General features: G+C 35.0%; 1 protein-coding gene across 2 annotated transcripts in view; it reads right to left on the minus strand.

The window, feature by feature from the left end:
* Nucleotides 1–373: 373 nt before the first annotated feature.
* PPP2R5E (protein phosphatase 2, regulatory subunit B', epsilon isoform) overlaps nt 374–11,972 on the minus strand; it is a 72,086-nt gene continuing 60,487 nt past the window's right edge. Inside the window, exons 5-13 of one of the 2 annotated variants that reach the window (XM_009701240.1) lie at nt 11,009–11,139; nt 10,865–10,924; nt 10,114–10,222; nt 9,075–9,128; nt 8,925–8,975; nt 7,956–8,075; nt 6,708–6,835; nt 4,212–4,298; nt 374–1,748 (exon numbers count right to left, since the gene is read on the minus strand). In XM_009701240.1, the coding sequence (XP_009699542.1) occupies nt 1,649–1,748; nt 4,212–4,298; nt 6,708–6,835; nt 7,956–8,075; nt 8,925–8,975; nt 9,075–9,128; nt 10,114–10,222; nt 10,865–10,924; nt 11,009–11,139 (840 nt within the window). In that variant the 3' untranslated portion in view covers nt 374–1,648. Of the gene's footprint in view, nt 1,749–4,196; nt 4,299–6,707; nt 6,836–7,955; nt 8,076–8,924; nt 8,976–9,074; nt 9,129–10,113; nt 10,223–10,864; nt 10,925–11,008; nt 11,140–11,972 lie in introns of both variants that reach the window. The other variant, XM_009701239.1, reaches the window with a different exon arrangement.

Consider the following 11,972-nt stretch of genomic DNA (forward strand, 5'->3'; position numbering starts at 1 on the left):
GCAACAGGTCATAAATTCATGTTTGCAACTATCACAAAGACTCATGAACACCAATTCAGTTCTATACTGTAAATACTGCTGGATTGATGGTTTAGGATTATCAATTCACTGTTGTCATATGTCTATAACAGTTCAAAAGCATCCTGGAGAAAAATCCTGAAACACATACCTTTCGGTATATAATAATGCAACTGCATTAGCTAAATATATACTGTACATAAGTCTTATCAGCATTTTACCTACCAAAGATGTAAGATTCCACTTTCAAATACAAAGCAGATAGCCAATAATGTATACTTATAATACAGCCCTCTTCTTTGTTTTTGTAATATTTTTTTTTCTTTTGTTTTAAACAATTTGGTCACAATGCACCTTTGATATAAAAGCATTTTAAACTTTATTATTAATACTCAGAACATTAGGATTTCCAGAATTTTTTTCAGTAGCATTTGTAGAACCACTTTTGGTAACAAATACAGTAGTTAGGAATGAGCATCCAGATGAGAATGCAGAAGTATATTATCCAGAATCCTTTCCAGCTAAGACCATAGGGCTGGTACTGTGATGAGTAATAGTACTAGAACCACAAAAACACTATAGTATGTTTCTCAGAGGCTACATCCTCTTTTGCTGGAACACTTTATAAATACATATTAAAAAGTAAGGCAACAACTCCAAACAGTCCAAATTGCTATCACAACTCAATTTCCAATTAGATCCATGACCACTGGAGATCAATTTCATGCTTGCACTGTTTAGCGTTTGTCTTTATTCTTTTGAAATGGTCCAATAAAAACATACTGTAATAATTTAGCAATTAGTATTTCTAAAACAACTCCGGCATGTGTGTCCAATGTTGTATCACTAATACTGGTTAGGTACTGAAGTCTAGGGTGTTACCACGGCCCATTTTTAAAGGATTGTGGACGTGAATTTGGATTTGCTATAAATAGGTGCATGAATCCAAAGCTCCCTTTCCTACTATGTTTATCACCTACTTGTTTTTTAACTCCTAATGTTCAAATTAAGGAAGCACCAGAGACGGCCTGGTACTAAAAAATGCTCACACCAGTAAACAAAACTTTTATTCAGGACTTACGTTTTTCATGGCCCTGATCTGAATGGACATTCAACTTATGAAGATGTGCAAAAGGAAAAAAAGTCAAATTACAGTAAAGTTATCCAGAGAAGGAGGATGTTACACAAACTCATAAGGAAATGACAGTCTTTTTCTCTTTTACTATAAATACACTTAACAGTTTAGCAGAAAGACAAGCTAAATTTTAAGATTGTTCACATTTGAAAGTTGTATTATACTCTCTGCTAACGATAAATAAGGAACAGGTCCTGACAATGGAATTTGACATCGCAATTTTCATTAACAGATCTTTGAAGACTGGTTTTAAAGAAGGGTTAAAACAATGATTATGTTTGCAAAGTTCTGAGAAGTCCACCTGCTGTCCAAACTTTGGATTAAAGTCCTTATTTTTTTCCTTTACTTAGAGACAGGTATATACAGTGCTGTTGTAATAATGAAACAAATGTGAAATCTACTGTAAAGTTGCACAATACAGAAAACTGTTGCTCCATCTTCTACTACATAAATGTGTGACTCCACAGGTTAATAATGCTGTTTTGTTTTTTTTTGTTAAGTTGGAATTATTCCATCACGTCTAAGACCTCTCTTTAATTCCAAATCCTCCAGTTTTTTCCACAGTTCTTCACGCTCTTTCTCTTTCTTCTTCTCACTGACAGATTAAATAAAACAAAGAGTTAGCAAGAGAGAAGATTGTAGAATATTTATGTTTAAAAAAAAATAGTTGACATTAATTAGTAGCACTAATTTTGTTGAGCACAACTGCAATTTTGCTAACATATATTTAAATTTTTAAAGCATTTTTCTTTTTTTTTTTTAGTTACTTGCGTAAATATCACTAAACAAAGCAGTACGAAAAGAACATAGAAGATAAGCTGAACAAAGTGACAGAGTTCATAGACACTAATTTGTAATGCAGAAGAAAAAATGCAGTGGACTTTTATTATGGAACAAATACATCATGATTATAAAAACTAATGTTTCAGGACTAACTTCCATTTAATTATTTTCATATTTATTTATTTAAGCAAGGTAGCTTTTAATCTTGTAAATAACAGCCACCTTCTAGAACAAGCATTCCCTTATTCTCTTAGAATCACTGTTCTTACTTACATTGACTGGTGGCTTTCATACAGCTTAAGTACCGGCCAATGGAAAGTTCAAGCTAGAGACGGGCCTTTTGTTCAGTGATTTACTCTTTTTCTTTACCAAATGCCTACAAGATCTATGCAGCATTTGCTTTAACAACAGACTTCAATGGCTGATTTGATAAAATTAAACAGCTAAACTAATATATAGTTTACCTGCATTATTTGCTATCTAAATTTCCTGTCTCTGCCACAGCTTACTTTGAATAAATCTCCTTGATATTGCAAGGTAGAAAATGCTTTCAATTTCTATAACATCACCTTGTAGGTTCCAATTAAATGGAAATCTAACAATTATAGAGATACAGATTCTCTGTCAGTCACATTAGAGAATTCTTGAAAATATTTCAGCGTATTGGAAACATTCCTACACATCTTGATTCAGTCAAAATGCCAACATCTGGGTCATTTATTTGAAATTTTAATTTCCTAAGAGTATTTTAAACATAGGAAAAAACACAAACAACTTTCAGATAAATCCCTGAAGAACAGTAAAGAAAAAAATAAAACAAGCCCACTGTCACTAGAAAGTATTTAAAATTAAATATAAGCAAAATAGCCTGACATTTTCAGGCTACTTACCAATATCTAGCTTCTAATCATTATGAAATATGTGCCTGCTTACATAAAAAACTGTTAGAGGATGATCACCTCATCCAACTTACCTATTTGACCTATACAACATAGGAGCAAGAAAAATTCTTTGCGCTGTTCAGTCAATAAACCTCACCCATTATCCAGACACAGGACATACTACTACAGTGTCTGGTCCTGTTAAGAGCAGAGTTCCTCATCTTAAGGGGAAAAGCGCAATCGCAAATTGATTTAAGTCACTGAGCTCCTTTGGTAAATGGCTGGAACAGATGACCAGTCCTAAGATTCTCTGCCTTTTCTGCTAGAAAATCGTGCAGTGTTGTCTCAATTGCACTAGCAGATTCAGTCTTATTTATCAACACCTATACAGAATTGATCTGGCATCTTAGCTCCAATATATATTCAAATCTCTAAAAGTAAAATACTCTGTATTAATGAACTAACCTGTTGTGTGTAGATTTTTTTGTGTATAAAACTTTGTATTTTACAACAATGAAACAAAACAAAAGGACAGCGTGACTCCAGTCACACAATTCAAAAAACACAGCCTCCAAGAGACTTTAGGGAGTACACTAACTTAACAAGGTCTGACAACATACAGTACCCTTTGCTTTGCTTGGGGGAACCCTGAGTCACAGAAAAGGTACGACCTAAATGAAGTTGTAAACTGTTCAGATTTCCTAAAGGTCCCTTTTTTTTTTTTTTTCATCTGACGCTTTGGATAAGCTGAAACTTTTGAGAAAAAATGCTGCACTATAATTGGAAAATGAAGATTAAGGAAAATAAGAGAAAAGACAAAAAGCATTTTACTACGGTGGAACTAATGATCGTATCAGTGGTGTATCTAATGGATCCTGCATGCTAAAAGACTCATACAGCAAGACTTCTGACTAACAAATAAAGGGTTGAGAAATGCCTCTTTGCTTTAAGACCACATCTAGCCTATGAACACTATTTTGGAAAATAAAATCTTAGGGTTTTCCCTCATCTCTTTCCAAACCTCTGTGTAATTTTTTTGAAGTCTTTAAGCAAAGTGCTATCTATAAACCCTTGTTTTTCTTTTATTATTGAAGTTCTTCATATATTTAAGTCTTTCGGAATGTGGAATCAAAAGGAATTCCATGAGGAATGCAGATTTCCAGGCAACCCAATGGATACTGTATTTCATATGGGGTAAAGAACAACCTGTTCATGATATTATCTTACATCTGGCAAGGAGAAGGCTAGAGAGCATGCAAGGGGAAAAATGAGGCATTGTGTCTATTATGTGTGAGATTACACAACTGCATCTGACTGTAAGGGAAAAACTAAACAGCAGGCCTTACGCACAGCTGACAAAAAAAGCTTTAAAAAGTTACCGCTGACGATCTGACTTGTAAGTGGCTGTCAGCTCGTCAAACATGGTGCTGTTCATTTCCATAAACGCCTTCAACACATTGTAGACTAAAGCCACAATAGCCCTGTGAAACATTAAAAAAGAAAGAAGGGAGTCTATTAGTTTCAGGTGAAATCAAACGTGAAATAAAAGTGTCTTCTCTTACCGGCATTTCTGCGCCCAGTTCTGCTCTTGCAAGTACGTTAATGTAAATTCTTTGATTTCAGTGAAACTACTTTTGATTAACATATTTAAAGGTGAGAACCAGCTTTCATGTCTCTTCTGACTACTTAAATGGAACAAACCAAAACTCTAGGGTAAAAGGCAACAACAGAAAGCTATTACATATAACTACAGATTCTTCCCTCATGCTGTGGAGTAATTCTGAATGCAACTCCAGGGATTCAAATCATCAATGCTGGCAGAAGGAATAGAATTTAAACACAAAATGGGAGTGATTCATATTTCCTTATGATTTTTCTATGAAGCTGAATATTCAGTGTATCTATGAAAAATACAAGGCTGTATTTCAAGCGTGATTTCCTTGTACTCATACAATTTCATATTCATTTTTGCTTTGGTACAGCAAAAAACTCTTAAAAAAAACCCACAAATCCCTCAGATGAGTGCTGCAGTATCTGTGTAAAACTGTGTATGTGTGTATATATATTAAAAAAAATCTATTTTTAATATATATAAAAATATATACAGTATCTATATATCTATCTCTCTATAACCTCTGTCTACGTTGCTTATTGCTGTTTCTGATCTTACCCAAGAGCCAATACATCACTGCTTATTTGAATTTGAGTTGCTTAATTGCATAAAACATGACAGGCATGATCTGTTCATACAGGATAATAATAGTAATTTCAAAAAGGCTTCAAAGGCATTCTGTCCCACAAAGGTTCAAAAAAGGTAGAATCAGTTTACTCTTTTATACCATCTGACTGGATAACTAATGTAAAATATACTAGAATTTAAGATGAGTCTGCCAATAGTTTGATTATCTAGAGGTCAAAATTGCTTTCTGGCAGAGCTGAAAATAAAGAAACAACAAAGCAACTGAAAAGGGAGAAGGGAAAGACACAAATCTAAAAAATTTCAAAGAATTTGGAGCAGATTATCAATCAAGAGATCCCAGTTCCTGATCCACTACTATGGTTGTTGCATTCAGCCACAGGGCTGCTTAAGAAACAGTTCTTCAGCCAGGAGGCAGTGAATCAACATTACAGGCGCCAGGAACCTTTGAGGATAATCTGTACAGCAGACATACTATGTACCACTTCCCACGCCCCCTTGTCTATCATTCACCTCTTTCAATAAACTTTCATTTTTATTGCCTACATTTAAAAATGTTCTTACAAATATAAAAATTCTTTAAATACCTTCTTTATTTTACATGTATCTTAACCTGGCTTGTGTGTGAAAGGTACAAAATTCCTGCAGGTATGACAACGAACTGGGATACTGGAATATTTTCATTACCAGAAGTATCCCAGTGCACAGTATAAAAGGTTGGGCAGGAGCACGGGCAAGCTGGAGACTGGTAATGCAGTACTATGTCATGGAAAGTGTCTTTTTGTGACCAGCGTTAGTTACAGAAGCCTTCCAGTAGCATTAGATTCATCATGTAAGCACATAAACTTGAGGGTTTGGTTAGGTACAGAACAAAAAGACTAATGTTTGGAAAGATTAAATAACTTACAAATACTTTACAGTAAGGTCTTAAAGCAACTGGGACTTGAACATAGCTCATTAAAAATACTAGGTTTACTAAACGGTAACTATCCTGGCTTGGAAAAATTTTTCAACTGAAGTATAGAATACATGGCATCTAACTGTACTAGTATTTTTTATTAAGACACTTTCTACTAGGCCATCAGTTTAAAAAAAAAAAAGCCGAATTAACAGGACGTCAATATGAAGCAACTGCTCTATTACTGTGCATAATAGAGAACAGCTGTATTTAAATAAATTTAGAAAAAAAACCCCAACCTAAGAATATACTGATGTCTACATGCTTCATAGATATTTAGAAAAATGCCAGTACCAGAAGTCTACCAGAGGTATCAGTATCATCCATGATACATTCATAAAGTTTTATTAATGCCAAGAGATACTATTCTAGACAATTTACAATTAGGCTTAAGATGTTAACTAGTTTATAAAAAACTGTGTTGGAGAAATGCCTGATGAGCAACACTTTTTCTTCAATAACAATGTGGCATCTAATTTCTCTTTCTTCCAACTTGAGAGAAGGTCTATTTTTATCCCATAAGGTACTGATTTTTGTACATGTACCAGATAATTAAAAAACATTTTGAAACAAGCTCAAGTATAAGTTTATTTATATTGTCATTAACAGAGTTGCACCTGCTCATGCCAGCTTGGAATTTGGATCCCTCCTATTCAGATACCCTTCAGCAGACATTCCCTAAGTTTATCAGTGGTATGTCAAATCATAAGGTAAAGTGTAACGGCAAAAACTTACGGATTCCAGTGTTCTTTAGAAATCCTATAAAGGCTGGAAAACATGATAGGAAGTATAACATTTGAATTCTCCTCTATCAAACTCATGATGTATTCGTTATTCCAATAATACAGTGCTCTTTCGGCCACCTTTAAGTCAAAGGAATAAAATATTAACACGAATTCAGATACCTGTAATTTTGTAATTTTCAGAAGGAAAAACAAATCACAGAGAAAATTCACAAAGATGAATTAACAGGAATCATTAATTTTGGAATTAAAACTCTACTTTAATCAGCAGCATAACATGCATTACTGGAATTAAGTTTTTATCCTATAATTCAGACCCCACAGCATCCTCTCTCTTTCTCCTGTTGTCACCCACTGAAGATTAGGTGCAGATACTGCATTAATGCTGCAGCTGTGGAGGGGAAGGGAGAGCTGACACATTTCCCATTGCCCCTTTCCCTCAATCCTGTGACTGCAGTCAGAAGGAAGAGAGCAGTGCTGGGATACCAGAGGAAGGACACAGAAAGGCCCAGTAGCTGGGCTGAATAAGGGATGAGAGATCTTGAGTGTCGGGAAGGTACCACTGACAGTAATTAACTTGGGGAGCAGGTGGGAGGGAGTAGGAGGGAAAATATTGATCTAAATTATGCTAAAAACAAGTGCAGTCCAAGGAAGAGCCAAAAACAGCCACATCTGCCTTTATGCCAGGAAAGCTAGCACCTAGCTTAATACAGAGACACTACAGGCCATGAATCCTATATCCTCTTCACATATGATTCAATTTAAATCCTATTCATTCCCCTTCTTCTCGGTATGCAACGTGAGGAGAACAGGCTATGGGTTCTATCACCTCTAACCAGACATGTCCTTACACAAGGACGTAAGTAGGAAAACAAGAATGCTGCACAATACTGTGCTAAAAAAGGGAGCAAATATATCTTACGTGGTCTATCAGTCCGAAGACCATATGGTGAGTACCCATCACCTACAGTCAGAACAGCTCAAAGTCTGCTGGGATACAGTTTAAGGCCTTATGTGGCTCAAGACAGCAAGTTCTACGCTGTAATCCCAGATATCTCTAACAAGTTATTCATGGAGCGCAGAACTAAACTTCCACTGCAACATACCATCTTCCACAGAAAACCGGAAGACAAGTATTTAAAACCACATAACATAAAATAATATTTACATTTGGAGGGGTGTGTTATGTCTGAAGTGGAGACTATACATTACTATACAAACAATAACCTCTACCACTGACCTGAAAATGAGGGCTAGAGACACACTTGGCAATTTGTTTAAACAAGGGTTCCTGGATTTTGACAAATTGTGATGGTTCGATTACATCCAAGATTTCCTCCAGCTCTCCAAGGAACATGACCTAGAGACAAGGAAGGAAGCATTGAATATAAAACCCCTGAATCGTCTCAATCAGCAAAATGCTCGTAACCCTCACATTCTACCACTCCAGGGAGAAACGGAAGCCTCACTAGCTCAGCAAGACCCTCTCTCAAAAAATGTGATGGGGTCTACCTTTAGCAGCTTCTGGATTCAGTCTCTTAAAAGGAGGAAGACAAGTGTGTGCAAATGCTGTACTTAAAGTGGTCCTTCACAACAAAATTCAGAATTGTACCAGTACAACTATGCTGAAAACCTAGTCTCATACAAAGAATATGGCCAAGGCTTAAACTTTGTTAACTAAGGAAAGTCTCTTAATTTTACCTCATTTTTGGAAGCAATATTCAAAATAACAGTTTTGCTGTGTCACACAATCTCATGAGGGAAAATCAGAATTGCATCAAGAATTTGAAAAAAAAACGCAAAGGTCTAACTGCATCTTTTACATGTTTAGTAGGTAAACACCAGACAGTATCTTTCGTCCTCCCTGGAAAAATATTATCCTCACATATAAACAATTCCAAATCCAACAAAGTTTTCCAATCTATCCTTAACTATGTCTATTTTCTCCTTTCTAAAACAAAAAGAAATTCTCTGCAGAAGAACAAGTGCTTATTTTGTGAATAGAAACCATGGTTATCAAACTTCTCTCTTCATAGTCAAAATTGTCCAAAAAAACAGAATTCAAGTATGGAAAAATCACCTACAAGAATTAATACCAAGATCCACCACAGCATGTGCTATCTACCTGGAAATATCTAAAGATTCCTTGCCTATTACATTGTAGAACAAAAGAACTCTGATGTTTTGTTAATATTAGCATATCACTTACCTCTTTCTGACTGCATGTTTTTGGCCAGAATTTCATTAAACCTCTAATGACCTAAATTAGAAGGAAAAAAAAAGTTAAGATTTTTTTACTTTTCTTTCAACAGGGTAAGTTGTTTATGATGCAAAAAAAAAGTACAAAAGAAATATTTACTGGTTCTGTGAGTGAGGGGTCCTTCTCCAGAAACTGTACTATGCAATATGCCAGCTGTGAAGTGGTAAAGATTTAAGAAAATTAAGTTAGAACATTTCTATAAAGAAACTACAAAGAAACAATTTTTTTAAAAAGAGAGACTCAAGGGAAGATGCTATATAGCTTTCTCAAATTGCATCCAATTTTAAACTGAGATGCATAGTTTGCACTGTGCAAATCCACTCAAAGTTCAGTTCATAAGAAATAACAAAACACATTAGAAAAAAATTAGGGTGACAAACTAGCATATACGATAAAAATCAGAGCAACTTGGGATTCTAAATACGGTCATACAACCAATATTTTGAAGCTTCTGCTACTCTCTGAAACTGCATCTTTTTACACATTTTATACATTGGCAAAATCATGAAAAGTCTTGCAAGACAAGCTGAGACAGCTAAAACCTGGAATAACATATTTAGAAAGCACAGTTTTATCAGCATAAGAAAGACTGCACTATCTGAAAATCAGAGAGAAAGGCAACAGGTATCACTTATCACAGGAAGAACTATGTCATGAAAACTGAATGTATAAAAAGATATGAGAGAGCATAAACACAGTATTAAGAAATCTGTGAGGCAGAATGTTAAAGATCATGCAAAAATGTGGGTATTAGTACTCAGAAAGTTGCCAGGGTGAAGAAGAGCCTTGACAGCACAAGGTTAAGGAAACCTAAACATCCTCTTGGGAGAGTGAATGGGAAAGGCAAACTTATGAGAATGAGAAAATAGCACAGAAGAAAAACAAAAGAGAGAGTTTAACTACTAAATAAAATCCCCAAAATATTACAGATGTATGTTACACTTTTAATTATCTAATAAGAACAGAAGCAAGATATTTATCACACAAAGCACATTAATTTAAAAAAACCTACTGAATTTTTTCCACATTTCAAAACTTTCCCCCCACCATTTCTGTGATATGCAATTAAATTTCCAAAGAAACCTTAAAAAAAGAAGTATCATTCTAACCGAGCAGAAAATATTTTTATAATTTCTACCTGTGCATGGAAGAGTGATAAACTCCTGACAGTATGTAAAGGGATCAGCACCTTCACCAGAAACTGTTTATGCTCTGCCTTAAGGGGTAAGGCAAAACCATTGATAATACTAGAAATTAGAAGAGAAATACTTGTTAGTGTTATCATCACAGAAAACATTCTTCAGGTCTGAACAAGCACTTTCTAGATTAAAATAATTTAGCAGTCAGCACCTGTTTACAAATAGCAGTCTCATGCAATTTGTAAACAGGTGCTGATTTTTGTCCTGCTTTATCTTAGCAGTACAGTACATACCTAGGTAGCAATTCAGCTCCAACTTAGGAATAATCATATAAACAGCTGCACAACCCTACTGCCAAACAGATAAGATCTCATCTATGCGGTCCGTAAATTCATGTAAGCAAGGTGTTCTTGAGTAATTAATTTACCAGAATTAGACTTACTCAACATATTCACGCTGTTAGTGTGCTCAAAAAAAAAAAAAAAAATTCTGCAGCATGCAAGGATGAAGTACACAAATTTTAACACACACACACAAAAATCAATCCAACACTTTTGGCTGTGATTCGCATCCAGTTACATACTCTTGGCAAAGATGCAACAGAGATTTGCACATGGGCTTAAAGACGAGTATATGCACAGATCTGTTTTCAGAAACAGGGCTTATAATAAAACCTTTTCCAAATCCGACACTATACTAACGTGTCCACAAGGGAAGTTTGAGATACATAGTAAATGAACACTCATTTACCTTCCTAAAATTTCCAACAGTTCAGCTACGCCATTGAAGTGTTCAGTTTCATAAACAAATCTAAAAAAAGAAAAGTTAAATATAAGTAATATATCAGTTTCCTAAAATGTTAATAAGTGAAAAGTATCTTCTCCTACAACTTACCGTAGAAAAATATTATTAATCTGTTTTCGGATAAATGCTCTAAGACCCAGAAACTTGCCATAAATTCTGTGCAAGACTGTTTTTAGGTAGTCTCGTTCTCGAGGGTCTTCACTGTCAAACAGCTCCAACAGCTGTGTTTAAGGGAAAAAGAGAATTGAAACAGTGGACATTTAACAAGTACAACACACAGACTTCTATATAAAAGTTAAATTCATGAAAACACATGTATGTAAGAATGTGATATCCATGTTACCCAAGGTGCAGAAATACAGTATTAAAGAATCTGTTGTAAGTCCAGCACAACATCATGAAACTCAGTTTATTAATTTCAACTTCTGACATAACAAAACTTTGGAAATCTTCAAACAATGAATAAACTTCTGATTAACTGGTTCCAAAATGCTGCCTTCCTTCTTGCCAAAAATAAATAAAATAAATTCTTAGATGCTGTCATATCTACAAAGTAAGACAGTTTGCCTCTTACCATCCACCATTCCTTCACTCTGCAGAACCAGAAGATGCTCATTTGCTCTAATATTTTGTTCCCACAACATTGTGTCAAGGTCACATTCTTCTAACTGCTTGTAATTTATATTATGAGCTTTTAAGCCTTCTGAGTGAGTGCATGGCCTTCACGCTGTGGAAAGACTCAACAGTGAAGTCTATGCCAGCACTGGATCTGCTGTTAGAGGACTCCACCAATCGTCACAAATCAAAGTATCAGGGGGAATTAATCCTCCAGGTTGAACAAAATGGAAACTTCAACATCCAGTTTTAAAAAACAAAATAAAACAAAAACCCCCAACAGAAACCCCACCTTTACTAAGTAAGTATTAAGATTTTAAAATAGCAAAATGATTATGTGGTACTCCATCAAAACAGAACACCATCCGGTGTCTTGTCTTGTATAAAATATATTCTGAAACGCTGACACCTGAAGTTGCTTCTAAGGATTTAGGCATGA

Source organism: Cariama cristata, unplaced genomic scaffold (assembly GCF_000690535.1).
Source record: "Cariama cristata isolate BGI_N322 unplaced genomic scaffold, ASM69053v1 scaffold15335, whole genome shotgun sequence".
In the NCBI taxonomy this organism is placed as follows: Eukaryota; Metazoa; Chordata; class Aves; order Cariamiformes; family Cariamidae; genus Cariama; species Cariama cristata.